Raw genomic sequence first — 24,163 nt, forward strand, 5'->3', positions numbered from 1 at the left:
ACACTCAAACATTACAAGAGGTTTTAATAGTGGATTAATGTTAAATCTTACAATGAATCTGTTATACACATGAAGTGTTAAGTAAAAGACCTGCTCACAAGTAGGTTCCTAGCCGGCAAGGCTATCATGCACTAGTGTCACATTAATTCCATTTGTTGCAACAGGTCAGGGAGCTAGAAGGAGAGTTGGAGAATGAGCAAAAGAAGAATGCCGAAACCCAAAAAGGAATTCGGAAATACGAGAGGAGGATAAAGGAACTCACCTACCAGGTAATATGGCCACACAGTGTCAGGTGGGTTACAGAATTAAAACAACAACAATTTGCTCTTGAATATTCCACTAAAAGACCTAAGAGGGGGTGAATATGACAATAGTATATAATACTCTGGCCCCCAACTGAAAGACAGGAAGCATTGAATTATAATTTTAAAATACTGAAAATAACATAAATGTTACTGCTAAAATGAATTTTTAAGTGTCAATGGTAAATGGCAGCTTTTGGGTGTTTTAGCCCCACAAAATTTACTGATGGAATAAGATTTGATCTTGAAAGCTAGCATATGTTCGCAGACCTTCTCAGGGACATCACCATGTCATTTACAAGGCATTAGGTTTAGTGAAAACTGGATTTAGTATTTGTTACTACAATAGTAATAAGATGCTTAGACATTCCCACATTACTTCAATGCATATATAAAACATAACCCCCCCACCTCTTGAAAACTAAAGAACATCATATTATGGTTGGTCTATAAAACTTCCAGTATGTTAAAGAAGTTAAATGGGCTTAATGATCGGTGTAAACTACTTTCCAGCCTTGAAGTATACGCTAAAGCAGCGGTTCTCAAACTGTGGGTCCTGAACACCTCAGCATGGGGTCACGACTCCATGTTGCTGACCATCAGATTAATGTGTTTGTTGAGGGGGGACAGAGGATAACTCATTAAGTAAACACCCTATGCTTCCCTCTTCTATCCCCCTTTCCCCATTCCCCCTCTACCTACTGCCTCCCTGTCACAAAAGCCATCACTTCACTGACCACACATGTTGCGGCCCATTCTGTGGTAACTTGCTGGGGTCCTGTAATAATATTTATTGTCTGACTGGGTCCCAGAGCAAATAGTTTGAGAACCACTGCGGTTAGAGTAAGCAACACTAGAAAACATAACTTCTATTTTTCCAATGACCTAAATGAGATCTATACTTGTTACAGACTGAAGAAGACCGGAAGAATCTGGCCCGAATGCAGGATCTAATAGATAAACTGCAAATGAAAGTCAAAAGCTACAAGCGCCAGTCTGAAGAGGCTGTAAGTAACAGTTACTATCACTACACAACTACCACACCTAACCTGTACAGTCATTCTGTAAGGACGTTTTAGCAAAGTAGACATTAGCGGGAACTATAAAGTAATATTGTATATTTAAGTACTAGTGCTCACTTTATGTAGTTGTGGTATGGGATGGCTTCTTATTAGAAGTGTCGACAGTCTGTTCACAAGCATGCATTTCTACACCAAATAATATGAAGATATAGAGATTTCTGATGTAGAGAAACACTTGTAATATTGATAGATAATGACCGAATATCTTTGGCCTATTAGTACAACTGTGGACAAATCTTTTGCCCATCACAGGAGACCCAGGCCAACTCCAACCTTGTTAAGTACAGGAAAGTCCAACATGAGCTAGATGATGCAGAAGAACGTGCAGATGTAGCAGAGGCACAAGTCAACAAGTTGCGCTCCCGAACCAGAGAAGCGGCCACCTCCAAGGTATGAATGAAGATGCCCACTGAGGAACAAGGTATTTGACCTCATTAACTGTTTTGAATAATGGGATTGTTGTACTGAAGTTAAACCAGTTTCACATAGTCTATTGTCGGACATTGGAAAACCGATTGGATGTAGTGTGTTGTGCAGCAAAAACTTTACCCCCCAAAGGTTACCTGGGGACTTACACTTTATCTTATGTGGTTTTGTTAGACTAAATGGGGGACATCTAGAATAAAATGGATTTCATATAAATATACAATTATTATTTTCTCAGGCAGCCATTGGGGACATTACAAAGCTCTTTCTAAGGGAGGGTAGAAGCATATAGCTCTTCATAAGAGAAAGGATCATGATCTCAAGACAAATTTGTTCTCAAAATGGACAAAACCATGTGCACTGCAGGTGGGGCAGATGTAACATGTGCAGAGAGTTATATTTGGGTGAGTTATTTGTTCATGTGCAGGGCAAATATTGGCTGCTTTACTTTTACACTACAAGTTAAATTTCAGTTGGAACACACCCCACCGATATCTAACTCTCCCTGCCCATGTTACATTTCCCCACCTGCAGTGCACATGGTTTTGCCCATTTTGAGAACATATTTGTCCTGTGATCAAGTCTGAATTAGGCCTCATAAACCCACAGCTAAAATTTTTGGATGCAAAACTATTAACCTTTAAAACTGATTAAGGTGTGCACTATAACCAGGTGGCTGTCTGGCACAGCTGCCCAGCACAGATTTTGGGCAGTCATGGCCCTAGGAAAACCTGGTAAATTACTGAAAAAATGGTCAATCTGAAGGTAACAGTTTATCGATGGATGAAAGTACCAACAACTTATTTGTCCTGCTGAAGACATGTCTTACAGACATTACGCTTCAATGTCTAGAAAATGAAAAGACCTTAACCCCAAAGGTCGCGAGTTGCCCTTCAGGTGTCGTTTTTACGCTGAAACAGCGCCCAAATTAACCCCAACTCGCACCCTTTGCAGGGCTGAATTCACTGACATTTGCTCACACCCCTATGGAGCGAAATCGGCCCGCCGTAAAGTGTGCCCGGTGTTGTGATGAGTCGCACTCGATGATCGACCCCATAGGTCTGGAAATCTCTCAGATAAGGATGGGATCACACTGGCTTTAACTTTGCAACACCGTCCTTGAGTTCAGTAAACTCATCAGCAGTAGGCTGTGATCCTAAGGAACTATCAATTGGCATTATGGTAACAGCGCACTCTGCATAAAGGTCTGCTATTCAGAAAAGAATGTACCTTTTTACTGAAACAACCTTTAGCTCAATTATTAACCCTCCCCCCTACACTTTCAAACCATACTGTAGAAACAGCAGCAGACAGTGTAAGAGAAAAGAAACCCTTTCATTTCACATAAGGTGATCTAGATTTTATTTACTGACCAAAATAGACATTTGCACCTTGAGCAAAATCTCAACAAGGTATATGTGAAAATTGTATGCAACATACCTTACCTGTTACTGTAGTAACTGCATTGCTAAACCTTGCTCACAGCACATTAGTGTTTACCCCTATTCATGATTTCATATTCACTATTTGTCTTAGAAATAAATATTTTTGATACTTTGAAAACTCTTCATTGAGGATGGAGTAGTTACTGTGTAACGGCTTACATCAGCAATTATTACAGTAGTAGGGATTGTGAAAGTACATCCACACTGTATTGTAAAAGGGCATACACTGTGCTATTTTCTAAGCAATCTGACTAGACTGCTTAGAAAGTAAGCACAGATCTCTGTGTGTATGTCCTAAGAGATTAATTATCTCTTGCTAAGTCAGTGCATGCAGTCAAAATCTAGTCAAATTGCTTAGCAGGTGACTGCAAATCTGTGTACAGAATGAGCGATACTGAACGCAATCTCTCATTGTGAACCACTAACTGGCCTTCAAAATTGCTCAGCTCAAATCTCTGCATGTGCTCCCCATGGGAGGAGATCTGGACACCAGGAAATCTTACCCTAAATAGCTTAGCACACATCTCTACATGTGTATGCCCCTTAAGTGAACTGACTGCAGAAATCATCATCAGATGTCCACACTACAGTAAATATTATATGTATGGAATTGTACAGATAAATTTGAATATTAATTTAATGGTGTGTACACACGGTACAATCCAGCATGAGATTTTGACTATATAGTCAAAATCACATCAGGATCACATGCAGGTTTTTTACCTTACGCTCCCGGGACAGCACAAACCCAGATAGATGGGGCAGCAATGACTATATAGCAGAAATCTAATGCAAATAGCACATGAGTTAAGCCAAGATTGCATAGCAAGTCGAACAGCGAAGGAATCTCACTGTGTGTACACATTATAAGATGTAGAGCAAAAAAAGAGTTAATAAAAAGATTAATGTAACTCTTGTTTTTGTCCCATGGCAGCATGAAGAATGAGAAGACCAGACAGTAAAATCCCTTCCCGGACAGCTGCAACAGCTGTGCCAGATTCTCCCGTCTCTGCCTGTATCCTCCCTCCTAACCCTTGTTAACTAATAAAATCTGAGGCACAAAGCTTGGTATCTGTGTTTTCTGTGGAACATGCTCATAAGCAAATACACATCATGCTCAGTCACCAACACTATTTTACATTTACTTTCTTAGTACAAGTGGCAAATTTAAATCGGTCACCATTATTTTGCCAACATAAAATAACAATTGTTTTCTAGGTTAACTACTGATAGGATAGAAGACTCCATAACTGCAATAAACAGTGCCACCATGTGGCTGAATCTGTAGAACAATGGTAAGAAAACATTGACGCAGACGTGAAAGCTTTGACAAACAGTCTCAGGCTAATGCATTATACAGAATTACCTGAGGAGAACTCTCCTTTGATTCGGACCCATCCAATGGATTTGTTTCCATTAGCAAATTTAGACCACATAATAGTCTATTATCACTAAGCCTAAACACAAAACAATTGGCTACTAAAGTCAACATGGTATTGGATGATAACCCATAAATATAGTTGGCCAGAAATACTCCTATATACCGTCATTAAACAAGTTATTAATCAGTTTTAAATGAATTAAATGCTTCACAAAATGGACTACAAACTCAATTCAACCTTTAAGTTAAAAGCAACTTTTATTTACACCATTTCTAAGTCACCATTTATTTATATATTCACTGAGTCTAAAAACAAATATCAGGATGAACAGTGAATGTATAGACCCTTTGCAGATAGGCAATATCCGTTTATAAAACATCCTGGAAGGACCACATAGAATGCTTCATGGATAATTGTGTGGCTCATTGAGTATTACACAGTAACCGACAGCCAATGCTTTTTTTCATTAAAACTCCAAATAAGTCATTGATTTCCATTTACAATTACAGTAACAGGGACAAAATGTCAGATATATCTGGAGTACGTGAGTTGATAAGCCTTGTTTTTGGATTATACCAGGCATGTCCAAACCATGGCCCTCCAGCTGTTGTGAAACTACACGTCCCATCATGCCTTGCCACAGTTGTGCGATTAGGGAATGCTGGGATGTGTAGTTTCACAACAGCTGTGGAGGGCCACAGTTTGGACATGCCTGGGTTATACTGATCTAATAGTTTAATATTTGTTTCCTATCAACAACCAGAAAATATCAAAATCTGAAGTTACAAAAAACAAAAACAATATAAAATGCATTTTTTTTTTTTTTTACTCAAACACACTAAAAGACACATTGAAGAAAGGGCAAAGCAGTTTAAAATAAAATAACATTCACCCATTCAAATGTGACGTTAAAAATAGATCAGGCTTACATGTGCATGATGGTTAATGGACCGCAGCAATTTTAAACAGTAGGACCAAATTTAGTAAAAGCAGGTTAAATTAAAAAAAAAAAAAACTGTATATTTTATCTGCCAACATAAACTCCTTTGTCAATTTAGATTACAAATAAAATAACTAAGCAGGACAATATAGCTCCAATCGTGTATATTTTCATGGGACCGGTTTTACAAGCCAGACTCATGCTACGTTAAAATCAAGGTTCATAGTGCATGAAAATTAAAGAGATTTCATTAGAGAATTTATAATCTGGTCATTAAACATGTAAAAAATAAAAAGCATTGTGTGTTGCACAATAATAGTGCGCAATTATAGTATCATTGCTCAGAGTGTTGAGACTATCAGGTGACTTGGTAAAGGTTTACACTCTGTTAGTAAGCAGGGCATTAATGAGGCTGCAAGATATTGCTGGCTTCCTTGCGAAGCCTCGCATTAAATATAGATGAGATCTCAAAAATCAAACAGCAACTGGTTGGAAAGGGATCAAATAAAAGTGGCCATTGTTCATCATGCAAAATACACATAAACAGAACTGCAAAACCGTTATACAGCCAATATACAGTAAGTGTGTGTGTGAATGGTTTTTACTTTAATTTTTGCTAGTGGCAATGAAAAAAATAAATACATTTGTTGAATCCTGTGTTTATCCTCCTCTAGTGACTACCGATGTGACAAAAGCCTACCATATATTTAATATTAATCGCAATAAAGGTTAGACACTAGAATCTTGGCATTATTGCTGGTTTCTGACCGCTTGCTTCTTGTTACATTAGTGGAAATGGGAAGACGACCAGCCACCACAGAGTATTCGAGTCCTCCTAGGTGACTATGGCTACGATATTGTTTTCTTCTCACAATCACATTTCTTAGAACAGAATCAGAGTGTTAAGAAACGATTCTAGATGTATTGCGACGTTTACAAATCATTTCATGAGGTGTAACCAGGCAATAAAAGGAAACAAAGCCTTTTCCCCTCCTCCTTGAAAACATAAAAGAACAGTGTTAATTGGATGATGACGTCCCTGAACGTATTGCACAGATATAGTATACCCTGCAGAGTGGCATCAGTGGGTAATGCTAGGCATGATGGATTCCGTGTGCATTCAAAATCCCATGACAAATACACACAATAGATCCCTGGGTATCCACGGTCACTGAAATACCATCTGCAATAGCTGTCCGTATAGAAGAAAGTACTCAGTAGTCAGTCCTCCAAAAACTCTTTGTCCACATCCATATATGCCTCATCTATGTAGCTTACTATGGCACATGGCGATGTCCTGTCTGGGTTTAACAGTACAGATACAGTCTCTTTCCAGTAGCTGAAATTAATACATGAACTCTGAAAGAGAGATAGAGACCAGATCATTTTCTTGTCCTGCACTAAAAGCTGGAACATCTGCTAAATAAAACGGTTGTACTCACATTTTCTAAACAAGTGCTGTCTTTGTCCTTGTTGAGGTAATGCTGTTGCCAGAATCGTAAGAGGCTGTGGAAGTTGTTGAGTATGAAGCCTGGGTATTTCTCCATGCACTCCATGTCTCGGATGGTCTGTAGGTAGCAGGGTAACCGGCCTTTCCTCCGGGCCAGCATTAAGATGACAAGGCTCGTGTTCAAGCAGCTGACATTCTCCTGTTACAGAACAGCACATTTCCCACTTTTATATTATATAATGGAATAACAAATAAGCATCAGAACGTTAATGTATGAGAAGCAAATCTAGTTCTTTCTCCGTTAGGACTGGTTATCGATCTGACCTATGAAGTGCTTACTGTCTACTCTCTATAGACAGATTCAATTAGCAAAGGTCCTTACTGCTGGCTTGTAGCTCGGGGCTTTAATGCCCAGAGTTAAACACCTAGATTTATTCCAGTATAAGCCCATTTCCATGCACATTAACGCATAGATTCCAGGTTAAGTACTGAAAGCTATGGGTTACCGAGCTTGCTGCAGTAAGGGAAGAAATCCCTACTTACCACAGTTATTTACACCTGAGATGGGTACGGCCTTACAGTAAGTTACAGCTAAATAGCCCCATGCACTTCTACACACCCAGGATAAGCACTGCCCCAAGCCTTTTAGACTCGAAAATATATATATATAGCTCATATACTGAAATGGCAAAAAAGAAAAGGTTATCTTTGTCCGTACTGTGCTAGAACTTTAGTGACTAAAGGATACAAGATACATGCAAGGAATTAGTAGAATTGTCAGTTGCCTGTGACAACACATGCGCTGAACCATAATTAAATCTTAATCATTTTTTTCAAAACACTGAGAAGGCGTGAAACGCTGAGCAGTATGGGACTTGCCTGTGTCAGCGTCTGCACATGAATGATATTAACTAGCCGGAAAAGAAAGGACATTCGGATGGAGCCCTGAGTCATATAGGACAGCAAACGACACTCTGACAGAATTTCTGCAACTGTTGAGGTAAAAAAACAAAAAGGACAATTCGTACAGATGTGAGACATATTCAGTGGGGACTAAGTATAGAGTTTTATCTGCATGGTTGATACAGAAATTGTATTCTACTCTAAGGAAATATTCTTAAATATACACCACACACACGCTCTGGAAAATAACAGTGTAGGGAGACAGACTTTGATGGTTCTGTCACATGATCCATCCACTTGCCATTCTCCTTCATTGGGTGAAGCAATGTACATCTACAGCAGGGAATCCTAGAATTAGATGCCTACAACAATACTTTCCAAAGTGCTTCAAAATGCAGTACACTAGGTGATAATACACAAAATAAAATTAACAATTTTTTTTTTTTAAATCAAATGGTCACAAATCTTGCTATTGCTATTAAAGATGCCTTTAGTTCTTCCCAGCATGTCCAAATCATTTCTGCAGTACTGATTATTATAACTCATCTTAAGAGTACAATGGCGGCCAGTTATAGCATTGCACACAGATATAGGTGGCGTACAGAGAACCAATGCTATAGCCACCCAGGGTGCCTCCATCTCTATTTTGGATTAGAACAGCATCCTCTCCTTTATTTAAAAAATCTGCTGCCTTTGCATCATTCTCTGTGTTCTCTCCTCCACTCTCCACATAAATCCATCTCTCAATCCAGTTACATCCAGCTCTGGTACACAGCCAAAATTCTCCTGCTCTCATCTTCCTCGCACCTTTTTAGATTGCTTCATTATCTCTCTATTATGTTTAGAGACCACTTTAAATGACAGATGTGTTTTCATAGTGTCTACATGACATATAGTACAAGACCCCCAGTGTGACAGATACTCAGAGTAGTGAAGTACCATATATTTTATATATTGGTTTTTGTAGTATTGTATAACATATTCAAGCATTGTGTTATACATATTGTAGAATCAGCAAAAAATGCTCTCAAAAACTAGCCGGAGTTTACCCCAATGAAATGGCCTTATTACATGAAAAAAAAAAAAAAAAAATCAGGCACAGAAGTCCAGATTCTGCATAACCTGCAGAATCAAAGGGTTTCCCCCGAACAACCAGACTGTGGGTTTATTTGTGGACTTTACCTTTAAATGTAGTCATAGTGCAGGGACTTGCACACAAGGTTTCACATCAGCTAACAGTTAGTACAGTATACTAAAGACTAGAACACAAGAATTCAATGGCGCACAAAGCCGCAGATTGAGCTGAATGGAATGTGCACAAATTTAGACTCAGTTGCACACAGCTGTACAAATGTTGCAAATCACAGTAGTCAGGATGCTCTAGCAATGCAACCTTATCACTTTTATTAGAATAGTTCTATTTGTGTACATGCACATTTTGAGCAAATAAACACTCAACGCAGCCATATTGCCCAGAAAAGGTGTGCCAAGATGGTGTATTGAATATGACTTGAGGAGAAATCTGTACCAACACTCACATATAATGCCTTACACTGCCTCCCCGCAGCGCTCTAGTCAGAACACGATTCTCCTCCATCCCGCTCACTTCCTCTCATGCTTACTTCCAAGATTTCATGCAAGGTGACCCCATCTGCTGGCACTCCCCTACCCAGTCTGTGGTGGGATATTAATGTTTGCTATACCATGTCATTTATTGAATCTGTGCTGCTCTGATACCATGTTACAATCTTATAGGTTTGCTGTGTGTTGCGCTGCATACACTATGTGGAACCTTTATAGCTAAAAGTGAATATTCCTCACCTTTGACGTCATCTAACTGGCTCTCAAAACGGTCCAGAGACAATGCGATGCATCTCACTAGCATGTTTGAGTCCACTAAGGAGCTGTTAATCTGGTTCAAGAAAATCTGGAACTAAACAAAAAAGCACAAAAATCACCATGGCCTAAAATAGTTTACATCTTACAATAGGCAGGCAAGCAATTTGTTCAGCATATAGTTAGTATTTTAAAATACTGAAAAAGAAAACATATGGGGAAGGCGGGGCTAATTGTTACAAAAATACAGATATTTAAATATCTTCAATAAAAACTTTCATCACAACCAAAACAAAAATGTACACACACAACAGTATTCTCTCTTCTATTTATATAGGGTGTAAGTTACAGCCATTAATTATTACTATTAAAAAACTTGTTTTTCAGAACAAAAATAATTGTAACAGTCTGCCCCCCTTTGGGGCAAGTTGTTACGGAGTTGGAGCAAGGTGTTACTGATAAAATAATCAATTCAAAAATCTTAACCCAAAAAGCGTTCATTAGAAGCTTTGTACGTTTAATCACAAAATGACATTTGGCATATATTTGGAATATAGAGGGTTATTCAGAACTGATCACATGGCTGTGAAGTCGCAGCTGGAGCGATTACATAATGACTGTGCATGCGGCGTGGATCGTAGTGCGTATGCACGAGGCCATCCTGCAATAGCATCCAGTGTCTTTTCTCAAGTTGATTGACAGGAAGCTGGCAATTGTGGGCAGTTTGGAGACCCCCTGTCACTCATTTGCACACAGCATCTATTCAAAGCAGACAGAAGGACTGTGGGCATGCCAGAAGCTCGCAGATTGCTGGACATTTCCCCATAGTGACATATAGTGGTGTGTCTTTCACTTGCAGCATTGCTGTGAGTCCCGATTTCATAATTCTTGAGCGTTATTTAGAACTGTTGGGCAAGTTGTTATTTGTAGCAACTTGTCCCAAGTGACGTCAGATAACGAAGATGGCCATAGTTCAATATCCATGCTTCAATTCACAATTATAACACTAACAAATACACAAATGGTCTGTGATTTTAACAGTGTGAATGATAAACCCTTACCATTAACAGTCCAGCAAAAGATAGGACTTCAAATATAGGTTCAAATTAGTACTTCGGAACAAGATAATTTTTTTTGTTTAGGTACCTACTAAATAAATATATCTGCATTAGCGCTGTTTTGCTGAGCATTGACAGATACATATGCAAACTTGTTCCCAGTTGCATGAGCCACTGCTCAACATCGGTGTGGTTTTAGAGTCAGTGTAACAACTAGCCCCATCTTCCCCTACAGCAAGACTTTTTTGTTCTTGCAGAGTAAATTTTAAATATTCAGACAGGCATGGTAACTTCCACCTACCTTTTCATCTGTATTTATATATTTGTTAAATCTCTTGAAAGCGTCCATGTTGAACTTCATCAGCTCCCCCAGGAGGTCAAAATAGCTCTGAAGGACATCTCTGGACTTGCACTCGCTGTCCACAATACAGTACAAGATGTGCTAAAGCAAGAGGTACTCCATTAGAACCACATTTAATTCTGATAACAAACAAGTCGGTCTTACTAGGGACATTTTCACGAACCCCTTTGGGCAACAGCAGCACACCATAAAATGAGCTCTCACGTTTCCTATGGATAACAAATTAACACAGGAGCACCAACATTACTGCTGTAAATGACTGGTCGGTGGGAAATAGAAGGGCACTGTCCTGGAGAACTCATGAAATAGGAGTTAATGGTAATACTAAGGCCCCTATTTCTGGTTCACTCCCAAAGGCAAATTCATTCTCAAATGGACAAAACCATGCGCACTGCAGGGGGCAGATGTAACATGTGCAGAAAGTTAGATTTGGGTGGGTTATTTTGTTTCTGTGCAGGGAAAATACTGGCTGCTTTATTGTTACACTGCCATATAGATCTCACTTTCAAGTAAAACCCCACCCAAATCTAATACTTGCTGCACATGTTACATCTGCCCCACCTGCAGTGCACATGGTTTTGTCCATTTGAGAAGGCATTTGCCTTTGCGAGTGAACCAGAATAAGGGCCCTAGTCTTCTCACCAGAGAACACTGGCCCTGATAGGTCGCTCAGCACACAGTGCTGACACATTGCAGTGTGCTGAGCGATCCTGCTGAGCAATATACATTGCTCAGCAGTGTCACCCCATGTGTAGGCCCCATAACAGTAGTTGTTAAATCTGGTTACTGATCTTATTCAGTGTGCTGGGGTAAATTATGTGTTTTTCCGTACTTAAAATTACCCCTCTCATGCACCTGAGTGATACCACTAAACCGACAGAGTCTGCCAGTATAGAAGTCTTTTTAGTAAATCGTATATATTAAAAAGTTGTGTCTTAAACACGATCTGTAAAACTCACTTCTAACAGGCCTCTATTCAGAAGAAACATCTGGTCCGCATATGAAGTCACTCCACGAAGGAAGCTTTCAACAGCCCGGGCCTGCCAGAACCTAAATATAGATAAAGAGAAAACACCATCAAATTCAATGTTTAAGCAGTGCTAGTATGAATGAAATTGTAGGAACTAAAGATTTGAAATATACTTTGCAGTAAATTGCAGACATATTCATTAAATATGAAACTGAAAATTTAACAAAATCACCAGAGCAGCAAGAACAAAAACCATGACAATGGTAGAGAAGGGTCTGTATAAAAAACAAACCCACATAGCTACTGTAGGATCCACCTGGGAACACATACTATTTGTACATCTTACTGCATTTGTATTACACAAGCAGTGTAAGTAGGAGGCAGCTTCTTCACTGTTAGTAGATCATAACTTTTTATGTAATTTTGACATTTTTTTCATGTGTAAACAGCAATGTTATTTACTCACTGGTACTTCAATAAAAAATAGTTTGGTTTAAATCAACTAAAAAACGACTAAGGTTTTGGGTTTGATTCCCGCTATAACCCTGTGAGGAGTTTGTTTATGTTCTCTGTACTTGTGTGGGTTTCCTGCGGATACTCTGTAGCCTCCCGCATTTAATTGGCACCTCATTAAGGAAAATAAAAAAGTTAACCCTAGTGTGTAAGTATGTGCATGTAACAGGTGTTTAAAAGCAGAGCCAATAAGTTCTTATATGCCATCACATTCTATGTATATTTTTCATCCACACTCCCCACTTCTTACTGTACTTTACAAGTGGTCTCAAAACAAACATCTGTAGTTACACTTGCACAATACGGAACACACCTGAAGGAAGACTCTGCAGGCTCCTTTTTCATGACCTGTAGCAATCTGGTTAATAAGCCTTTTTTCCCATCACAAACCAAGCTCCTTAAAATAAAGAAATAAATATAAACATTACATGTAGTGATATTACAGATAACAGTTTGGATTAAACCACGTTCTTGTCAAAGTTTGGAACTGAAAAAGCAGCAAGCAGAACATTTCAAAAACTATTAAACCTAGTATGTTCTGGATCACCCCTAAAATTCCAAACTTTCTGAGAAAATGAAGAATGCGTCATTTTCAGAAGGGAACTTGGAAGGAAGAACTTGCACAATCCAAGATAAACATTAGTGGCTGTAATAGTGTTCCACAGTACTTCCTTCACTCCTCTAGAGTATATATGGAGCAGGTCACAGTCGCTACTCTGTTAACATTGACAGACTGCCTGAAGGTATTAAGCTGCATTATAACCACAATTGACTGAGATGCTAAGGAACACTGCAACACAATAATCAACTCAATCTACAGTTTACAATCATTTAAGTCAGGGGTGGGGAACCTTTTTCCATAGAAGGGTCATTTGTAATGTAGGAAAGGTCTTCCGGGGGCCGGACCAACAGTATCTCCCCCTCGGCTGCCGCTGCAGTGCTGCTGGTCTGTGCACTGCAGCAAAAAAGAGGAAGGTAGCAGCTCTAAAAACAATTAATGAGGAAATTGGATGATCTTTACAATATTATTGATTTAATATAAACCTGTATTTAAGAAACAATATAACACTTTGGGAGGAGTGGTCATCCAGAGAGTCTTTTAAGTACCCCAATGGTGCAATGTGGGGGTGAGATGAGGTGTAATCCTCTGCTGGGCGGGTTCGGACTTCGATCCAAGATTCTTTAGAAATGGCAAGATGGGAAACAGCAACCTTGACGCGTTTCGCTGCATCTAGCAGCTTTCTCAACCTTTGAGAAAGCTGCTAGACGCAGCGAAACGCATCAGAAGTGCTGTTGCCCATTAAAAGACTCACTGGACGACCATTCCTTCCAAAGAAACGGTAACCATCAGGATACTTGAGGTACTCACCAAACCGTCCTCAAAATCTAGTCCAGTGGATTTCGGTAATTTGTGCCATCTGGGGCCAACCACTTGGACTCAAGGACAATACAGACCACCAATTTACCTACCCAATAAGGAGCGGTAACTATACTTCCAGTTTAAATACCCTGGGCCCAATAGGAACAGACTCTCCTCTACTATTGTTGTTATAGTATGGCATAAGGGCATTTTAACACATTTATTTTAGAGTGTTGTGTATCAACTCCCTTTTTTAAAACAGAAGCTTCTGTGTGTTATATTGTTTCTTAAATACAGGTTTATATTAAATCAATAATATTGTAAAGATCATCCAATTTCCTCATTAATTGTTTTGGTACTTGTGTAGTTTCACGGCGCCAGTATGGCGCCGTGCGTCTGAGTCCCCTGCGGGGCTCGCTTCGCTCGCCACGCTATTTAAAATCAACTCCATGCCAACATGGATAGTGGGGGTATGAGCTATCCATGTTGGCATGGAGTTAAGTTACTTTTTTTGACATATTTCGTGGCGAGCGTAGAACCCGGAAGTAGCACGGCGCCATGAAACTACACAAGTACCATTGTTTTTAGCGCTGCTACCTTCCTCTTTTTTGCTCTATTATTTATATACAGGAGTAACTACCCTGTTTTCAGCAGCTGCTGAGAGCCCACCTATATTCTAGGTGGGCTCCCAAGTTGTTTTCTTTTTGGTCTGTACACTGGATGGCTATCGCGTGATCGCGCACTCGCGTCACACTAACACCACCTCACGCAAGACTCCCAGTCCCTTCATCTCCGGGACAGATGATCGGCCGGGCCTCAAACTGGCTACGGGGGCAGTTTCCCCACCCCTGATTTATATCATCTCTGCTTCAGATATTGGACAGGATTGTGAAACCAGCAACAATATATATGCTAGCTATATAAATAAAAATATATAAAAAATATGCAACACTATATAAAAGGTATTAATGACAAAGATAATTCTGGGTCAATTCATACAACAGACTACAGAAAGTAAAGGCATGTGTGAAACGTGCTTGCCTGTCAGTATTCAACACGGCCTCTACTTCTGGGATGTTGGCTTTTAGCGATATGGCACTCAGTTCATTCAATTCTTGGCTGTTTAGAAGCAAATATTTGTTCCTAAAAAAAACAACACACATCAATCAAAAAAAACATTACTCTTATTATCTATGATAGGACAACCTACAACAGTACTTTCAGCCAACTTAAAGCCATTTAAAATAGTCAATTTACCATGTTTTAGCTGTAATGTGAAAGGGGTATGCAAGGCTGTAAGGAAAGATTGGCCTACAAATTATTGCATATTTCTAATGTTCCGGATTAAAGTCTGCAGCAGATTCCGGGTCATACTAGGGAAAAGGCCTATTACAGCAATTTATCCTTTAATTATATAAAAAGAGGTGTCATCAATCTCTAAACCAGTACGCAAACCAATGATGAGGATCATGTTTTATATCGCACTTCACTTACTCATGGTGATCACTGAAACTTTGGAGAAGTCTTAAAAACTGTATCTTTAAGGAAATATCCTGTCGGGGGAAAAAAAGAAGGGAAAAAGCAAACAAACCATGATCACAAGAGTGGAACGCATCAATATCAGGCAATAGGGTCATACAAAGTATCATTTACTTGTTAATACAGATTTAGACACAAAGGGCAGAATTTCTGTGTGAGCCTGGGGGTGCTGGAAAGCAGTTATTCCATATTTCTAGTAACTTATCCTGGATTCTATGGGGTATATTCAATGTTTTCTGCTAGCTGTGACAGCGGGCAGTGCTGACTGCTCGCTGTCACAGTTTGCACGGTCAGTATTCAACTGCCCTCCTGCACGCGCCGGTTCCCCCCTCGCTAGGTTTCTGCAGCGACCGGGAAATGGCGTGTGCGGCCACTAAGACAGCCGGCTCCCTGCATTAGCTGCAAGCCTCGCTGTTTGAGGGAATCTGGTTCCCCCAGAACGTAGAATAGGGCGAGCGGCCGGCGCGGAGGTTAAATGCATTGAATACGGCCCTATGTGTTAGCATGCAGTAGTGGGTAATTTACCACATGAGGAAAACTGACTTATTGATCGTCAAAGTGATACCACCAGAAACGTTGGCATTAGAATGTGTGAATAATACATTATAATTTGGAGTCTCCCAATGCTGCTGCTTGCTTTGGAGGTAACTTGTTCTGAAATCAGGTCCAGAGGGCACTGGAGCCATGGGACCCTGATCAATTCTTTGAATGTGCGTTGTTTTTGTTATTCGTCTAGTAATACCAATTATAAATAGAACAATGTGAGAAGCAAACGCACACACACATCACTGACTAGGATTATAAAACACACACAAACACACTCTCAGTAGGAAATTGGCACAACATGCTATGACTTATTGTCCCACCACATCTATGAAGAGGACTAAACTGGATCATAGGATTCGTTAGATAAGATATGGTGCAAATTGTGTTAGAATATAATTCATGTTTGTCAATTCAATTACTTAACTTTAAGATATAAGCACCCAATAACAAAAATAAAATAAAAACTGGTCTTACTGGGCTACAGTCACAGTTCTGGTTGTGTCCATGGAGAACAAGGGTGGATGCAGAATGCTTTCTCCATATTAGCTTGTCAAATAGATTATTTAGTCCTGGAATCAATTTAAACTCGGCTATCATTTTATGGACCTTGGTAAGGAGGAGAAGGAAAATGTTGAGGTCAGCAATTCACTGGGAAACAGAGGATACCTATTACATTCAAGTTATTATTTAAATACTATAATTTAAAAGAAAAACAATAGCAACATTTTACAAGCTATGCTACCAGCATGACAAAGACATGACCACCCAGCCAGTGTTTAATGGAGCGCTTTTAGTACTCAAATTAAATGTGGTCAAGTAAAAAGAGTAACTATGACAACAAAACTTGCTTAGGCAAGGCGCCTACAGATCTGGTTTTAAATATATATATATTTTTTTCAAAAAGTAGCAGTTCTATTCTACAGAAGACTTTAATAAAGTTATATGGTGTGAATAGCAATACAAACTCCACATCTATTAAAATGGAAAACTAAATTGAACCATGTTCAGAACTAAAAGTTAATTCTGTCTTTGCGTATTCATACCTATGGAGAAGAGTTCCATACTTTGTGTAATGTCATCTGAGCAACACAGGAACAGACAGTAGGTACCCTTTCCTCCTTCTAATCTCTTACCTAATAAACCAGCATTTCTAAAACCCATTTATCTGTAAACGTCATGGAATGGAGAGGAGAAAAAGCACACTGACCTGATTCCTCTGCCGCCCCATCAGCAAGACACAGAGCACATACAGAACCTCTACTTTGTACATGATTTCATGCATGATCTTCATGGACTGCGGGAGCTGCGTTCTGGACGAAGGATTAGCCAAGCCACTTTCATCAGAGGATTCTTAATGGTTAAAATGACGTAAAGGTTACCAACTATTGTCTGACTACAAAGACTGAGTAATTTTAGCTTGTAACCAATGAGAAAGGTCACCTGTTCCACTCTGTTCAGTTTCCTCATGAGCCACACGCATCAAAGCATCGAGGACCAAGGCATTGTCCAGCCATGTGTACCACTCCTCTAGCTCCTGTAGGAAGGTGGTCGTACCTGTGGACTCCGAAACTTTACGTGTGGCAAGTTTGCACAACCTTTCAATAAATCCAGGGATGTTCAAAAGTGTGGCTGAGAAGAGATCAAGAATAGAAGCAATAACTTTTTGGGCATTTCTAATCTAAGATATCTGAGAATAAAGCACTGATCACAGGAAAACACTGGTAATGCATACTCCTAGAAACCTTTAAACACTTTCCCTGGAAGTCACAGGGGAGAACAGGTTGAATAGTGTCAGACTCCACCCTCAGAAGTAGGTCAGTTTAACATTATAAATTGCAAAGAGAGGAAACTCCAAGAAGAAAAATAGGAAGCACAATGCCCTTATTCTATCACCAACTTCTTAGTGAAGGACTTCATGGCATTTTTTTATTTTTAAAGGCATCAAGAGGACACAGACCCACTGACTCAGAGGTTCAAAGCCCTAAATAAGGAAACGTGGGACAAAGAAAATGTCCTGTAGCTATGCGCGGCTGTGCACTGGCTTTCCCTAGACCGCGGGGCTTTGCTTATTATATAAATAGGCGGTACTTGTGTAGTTTCACGGCGCCCAATATATCGGATGCGATTTTTGACCTGTTCATAATGATTTTATATAGTGTAGCGAGTGCAGTAATCCGCTGCGCTCGCCACGCTTCGGGCTCGGTGGTTTGCTGCACTCGCCACACTATATAAAATCAACTCCATGCGTAGTGAATAGTTGGGTTATGAACAGGTCAAAAATCGCTTCAGATTGCATCGATATATTGGCCGATATCGCATGCCGTGAAACTACACAAGTACCATATAGGCAGAGCACCGCTCAACATGAACGCACAGCACAAAGCATCGCAGTGTGCTTAGAGAGTGTTCCGCTAGGTGCTGAGCGTTCGTTCTGCAGCACATAGCTCAGCTAAAAAGCCGGGTTGTTCCATGTACGGGAATTTACCCAATAGGCCTATAAAAATTCCCCATGCCTTTTGATAAAGCAAAACCCAAAAAGGATAGCAGCCAATTCCATGACCAAACAGCTAAAACAATAGTGTAGGAAGCCTGCAGAACACAGACCACAGAGACAAAGATGACTAAGACAGTGATCCAGCAACATCGCCGGGAAAGCCGCTCATCTGCTGGTAATACAAGCAGATGAGCGGCTTTGAGGACTGCTTTGCATAGCTCTGCGCTATGCAACGCCGTCCTCCCCCCTCCGTCGGCGCCGGACAGGGGGAAAGCTGCTCAGTGTGTATGCACTGAGCGGCTTTCCCCGCAGCGGTGATTGTCATTATCGCTGTCCATACACGCTGGGCATAGTCGCCCAGTGTGTATGGACCTTTACTTATTTGATATACAACACTTTTATATACTTGTGCACCTCCCCGCATCTGCAAAGTACAACAAGGTAGCAGCTGTAGCAGTTTTTTTTCATATAAAAAGTTCTGTTCTGCTCCATATGCAGACCCAATCAGACACAATATACAAATGTCATGTAAAAATACACAGCACAGTCTCCTCAAGCAGCCAGGTTGCATTGCATTGGAGAAATCCAATATAGAGGGGGGAAAAAAAGCGAGAACACCTGATGTTAGCAGAGTTGCACAGGACCTGGCAGCTCACTCAACACTGGAAAATTCACCCTGCATGGCATATTAAGGCTATGTGTACGAGAACACAATTGTACTATAAAAACGGAGAACATTACTTAAATTTGGGGGAAGAACAGACTCTGCAGTCATGGGATAATATACGCGTCGGGTCAAAATGAGTTAGAACAGAAAGAATACCAATGCAATAGGGTGCAAAGGAAGGCATTGCATATAGGGTATTACCTTCTAAACATGATAAACATATAAAACAGGAGTAACGTGCATGCCTGTTGCATTTCTCTCCTGAGCAGCAATTGATTTATATTCCTTCTCAGCCGTGTTTGTAGAATACCATGAGACATGGATTAAAACTGCTCTTAGACATACAGGAAGAACATGTAAATATATGGGAACTAGTGACAAGTACATATGCTGCTACTGTGCCTCTATAATCTTCAGCAAATATCACATGCTCAGGACCTAATGTACAATGCTTCTGTCATAACAAACATGAGCATGGTGGAATCACCCATACACCATGGAACTAGCATATATAAACCAGATGAAGATCTAAATATGAGGCACCACAATGCCCAATGTCATCTGTCAGCCACACAAATGCACATCACAGATCATACGAATGCACTGTTTATTGCTGAGCTTGCAGCAGTACCTGATAAACGAGCACATTAGTAACACAGATGCCATAATGAAACATAAGACTTATTTACTAAGCATGCGATAAGACAGCACATTAGCCATTCTATAGAGAACTTCATATGACAGAGCAACAACTGTCTCACCTTGATTTACTTCTGCTCTCGATGGGTTCAGGGTCTTCCTCTGCTGGGCATCTTTAGCAAGCAAGGTGTATTTATCATCATTTCCAGTGTCCAGCTCCGATATAGTTACAGAGAGTATCCTACAGAAGTTTGCTAGCTGCTGCTGATCAAAACTCGACACTAAACTTCCAAGATTGGGTATGTCTTCTAACTGGATCATCTCCTGAGCAGAGAATTTAGGATGAGAACAACATCGTCTCACTTCTCCCTATGTATATTACAGGTTGAGTATCCCTTACCCATAATGCTCGGGATCAGAAGCATGCTGGATAACGGATTATTGCTTATTTATCAATGTTTTTAAATTTCAATGAGGTATCTTGAAGAGGAGACCCATGTGAGAACACAATGCATTTATATTGTATAAACACATGAAACACAGGAAATACACAAATATTTTATTTGTGCATGAAACAAGATTTCAAAACAAAGCAAAGCTTGTGTACCACTACCTCAGGCACTGCATTTCAATGCTAAGCAATCATTTTAGTGCCAGTTACATATGTCCCCAGAAATGCTTTTAGAACTCACACAAAAACAAACAAAAAAAAAAACACACATCCTGGAAACTATGTATTTTGGAATCATTTGGATAACAGATATCCGGATAAGGGATACTTAACCTGTATTCTAAAATGTAATTATCTGGTGAACTATAGCAATAATTTATCTCTGCTAAGATCATGGTTTCACAGTTCATTCATTACATTCCATCATCAATATCACTTTTTTAATGCAGTACCTAAAGAAATTAGGGGAGACATTTAATAGGATGAGAGATTCAGAAAGTGAGGAATTTGGTAAGAAAATCGCCAGTTTTTTTTAAAGCGGCAATCATTTACACTGCAAAACCAGTTTGAATTAAAAAAAAACCTGGAGATTTCTTACCAAATTCCTCACTTTCTGAATCTCTCATTCTATTAAATTTCTCCCCAGATGTCGAACTTGTCAAATATAATACAGCTAAAAGGGTTAAATGTTTTGTTCTTTTAAATAAAAAAAACAAAACAAAAAACAAACAAACATAAAAGCACAAAAAAAAGTGTGTGGTTCTTGCTTTAGCATTAACTAAATGTAACAATACTATAAACAGCAGTATTGTATGTGTGTGTAGGCTTTTATAACAAAATCTGCACTTGAGAAGGATGATGCATTTAATTTTCACTGTGGTGACTGAAACAATTACAACGTGCAGAAATAATATGACAGCCCAACAAGGACTACCATTTATTGTAATAGAAAACCTACCCCATTAAGTGAAAGGACTTTTAAAAAAAGAAATCGAAATCTGGCACGAAATGGTGAACTTTAGATTCCTCAACAACCCCCAACCCCCCATCTGTGAAACTTTTTGGGTGCCGTTTTATTCATTGTCTGGTGACCAGACATTGGGGCACATGCATTATAGTGGTGCTTCGCTTTTAACTTCAGGACTGGTGGGGAGAAGGCAATTTATTTTTTTCTGGCCCCCGTCTCTTACTGTGCCCACACAAGGTTAGGTGTGTGCTAGGTGCGATTTGAGTCTATACAATGTGTGCATCTAGTTCAGAAATACCTGCCTGAACATATTTTTGTGCCTTGCGATATTGACTATGCGGGAGTGCGCATCGCATATGCAATAAACACAGATATGAACTAGACGTGATGTGATTTGAACTAAAAAGATCAAAAAAATCGCACCGTGTGTGTGGGCACCATTAGGAAGGCACGTACTGCTCAGGAATAAGCTTTAGGTAAAGGACGAGCAAAACTTCACAGTGAATGCATTATTTTTAGAACAATAGACTGATACCTTTTTAACTCCAAGGATGTCTTCAATGAGGGTCGCTGTTTGCAGGAAGGTCTTTTTGTTGGTCATTAATGTGAACAGGAAAAGCACAAAGTCGTTCCGTTCTGCCAAGCGCTTGGTGACCCCTTCTGTCTATGGGAACCCCAATAACATTAGTCATCATTTTTCACACTAATGCAGTAATCACAGAAAAATAATGAGGGATATTGAAAATGAACTCAAATTAAATTGACAGCTAACTGTCAAATTAGAAAACATGCTAAATAGTTTTTTTGTTTTTATTAAGGAAAGACAACTTATAGCCACCATATTTATGTATTCTTCCTCAGTCATCTGATCCATAGAAAAAAAAAAAAAAAAGGAGGAAAATACTCCTGCTATTAATAATTGCATAGAAAATAACACCCCACAGACCACATTAGAACAGTGTGTAGAGGAAATAAACACAGGTGACTGGAGGATGGAATTCCACCAGTCAGAATACCAACAGTAGAATCCCAATGGATAGAATCCATTGTAAGTAAACTCACCTTCTTCCAGCCCCCAACCTTCCCTTCCCACACCCTAACCCACCCACTAGTGCCTAAAGCTAAGCCACTCCACTCTAGCATACTTATGACTGGGATTCTGTGGTCTATTTTCACTACTGGCATCCTGACCGGATCTAACGCAGAGAGGGAAGTTTGACTATAAAGCCAGGTGGAAAAATACCTCCTGAAATACAGCCAATCAGCTACTGCCCAGTGCTCATGTCCAGTATTCGGTTTTCTTTATTTTAATCATTGCATTAAAAAAAAAAAATATTTAGTATTATTTACACTTAACACTTATTTATTCCATTGGGTTTTACAATTGGAAACAAAACAGCAACATAGACTGTAAAAACAGATGAAACCGAGATGCCACTGAGTCTAGGGAAAGAATGAGGTTACTGGTGAAGATAGAGCATACTACATTCTTTCAACAACTTTACCAATCCTGTCCTTGCAGTAGAAAGCAGGATATTGGCATGGATGCCAATATTTGCTTTGGGTACAGGTGGGTAGAGAAGATATTTAAATGGGAGTTTTGTGTAGAGTGTCAATGCGGACATCTAAGTTAATATTCTACCGTAATAAATACAAAATACTTTTACTTACACACAAGGCCATAAACCAAACTACACCAACTTACATATCTTCTCTCATCTCAAAATATCTTCCAACCCGACCTCTTCACTCCTCACAAGATCTATATCTCTCATCCACACTCTTTAGTTACTCCTAATCCCGATTGCAGGACTTTCTTCGGACTGCACCCACTCTGTAGAATGCTCTCCCAACACACAATAGGACTCTCATCCAGTCCAAACCTATAAGCGTTCACTGAAAACTCACCTCTTCAGGCAAGCTTATCAAATTTCAGAACCAGCCACTTCACCTTCATACACCATTCCTATCCAATCACATCCCCACTGTTCAGGCCACATATTTTCTCTCTTTTTCACATTTTCCATCCTCCTGACCCCTGGCCAAACTGCTTGGTCACAGTATCATACAGCACACCAGGAACCTTTGCATTTTGGTGGAATTAATGCAATAAAAAAAATTATCTAGCCTTGTGTAGCAATGCCTATTTCCCTATAGAGTGTAAGCTTGCAAAAAGGGCCCTCATACCTTTGACCGTCTGTAAATACCCAGTTTGTTGTATCACTGTCTCCTACGGTAAAGCGAAACAGAAGTTGCTGCGCTATATAAGAAATAGTTAAAACTAAATAAATATGGAGAGTAAAAATTATCCAGAACTTACTCAAGGGCTATTTTTTAGGGCTGGGTTAAGATGTAATAAAGCAGGGGTGGAGAATGTTGACATTTTGAGAAGGTGCGATACTTAATATTTATGATGCAACAAGCAGTTGTCATAAAGCTCAATAAGAGCGGTTGAAGTAATGTAAGAAAGACTACATAAGGTAATGATTTGAGAGGCAAAGGGGTATTAAGGAAAATCAGAAACTCAATGAAGTCTAGTAAACAAAAGATCAATGCAGTGAACATCCACGTTCATTTACCAGTCCACTCGTAGAAGGCAAGAGAGAAGGTTCAAGAGAAGTTTGGAGACATATGGAGAATGTGGCTAATTCATGGCAATGTTGAGATCGCCACTGATGATGGTGGCAATGTCAGAGAATAAGAAATAAGGAAGTCAGGCATAGAAGTAGTCCTTATCTTGCAATATTACATTTTAAGGGTGGTGTTCAATAAATGCCATTAATAATGCAAAAGGATCTGAATACAAATGCACCAGTCATCACAGGCATATGC

At 39.6% G+C, this 24,163-nt stretch overlaps 2 protein-coding genes across 4 annotated transcripts in view; one reads left to right on the plus strand and one right to left on the minus strand.

The window, feature by feature from the left end:
- The window catches only part of MYH7B (myosin heavy chain 7B), a 41,964-nt gene extending 37,648 nt beyond the window's left edge, over positions 1-4,316 (plus strand). For 2 of the 3 annotated variants that reach the window (XM_083147603.1, XM_083147606.1), the window contains 4 exons: positions 165-269; positions 1,214-1,309; positions 1,637-1,774; positions 4,190-4,311. In XM_083147603.1, coding sequence (XP_083003729.1) covers positions 165-269; positions 1,214-1,309; positions 1,637-1,774; positions 4,190-4,201 — 351 coding nt within the window. In that variant the 3' untranslated portion in view covers positions 4,202-4,311. Of the gene's footprint in view, positions 1-164; positions 270-1,213; positions 1,310-1,636; positions 1,806-4,189 lie in introns of all 3 variants that reach the window. The other variant, XM_083147604.1, reaches the window with a different exon arrangement.
- A 552-nt stretch (positions 4,317-4,868) lies between these two features.
- Positions 4,869-24,163, minus strand: part of TRPC4AP (transient receptor potential cation channel subfamily C member 4 associated protein) — a 32,637-nt gene continuing 13,342 nt past the window's right edge. Inside the window, exons 6-19 of the mRNA XM_083147607.1 lie at positions 21,867-21,995; positions 20,036-20,237; positions 17,554-17,742; positions 17,321-17,463; positions 16,588-16,719; positions 15,523-15,581; positions 15,070-15,171; positions 12,982-13,065; positions 12,145-12,235; positions 11,126-11,266; positions 9,752-9,863; positions 7,907-8,019; positions 7,020-7,226; positions 4,869-6,936 (exon numbers count right to left, since the gene is read on the minus strand). Of these exons, the coding sequence (XP_083003733.1) occupies positions 6,799-6,936; positions 7,020-7,226; positions 7,907-8,019; positions 9,752-9,863; positions 11,126-11,266; positions 12,145-12,235; positions 12,982-13,065; positions 15,070-15,171; positions 15,523-15,581; positions 16,588-16,719; positions 17,321-17,463; positions 17,554-17,742; positions 20,036-20,237; positions 21,867-21,995 (1,842 nt within the window). The 3' untranslated portion in view covers positions 4,869-6,798. The remainder of the gene's footprint in view (positions 6,937-7,019; positions 7,227-7,906; positions 8,020-9,751; positions 9,864-11,125; positions 11,267-12,144; positions 12,236-12,981; positions 13,066-15,069; positions 15,172-15,522; positions 15,582-16,587; positions 16,720-17,320; positions 17,464-17,553; positions 17,743-20,035; positions 20,238-21,866; positions 21,996-24,163) is intronic.

This window comes from Crinia signifera, chromosome 6 (genome assembly GCF_055691185.1).
Source record: "Crinia signifera chromosome 6, ASM5569118v1, whole genome shotgun sequence".
NCBI classification, from domain to species: Eukaryota; Metazoa; Chordata; class Amphibia; order Anura; family Myobatrachidae; genus Crinia; species Crinia signifera.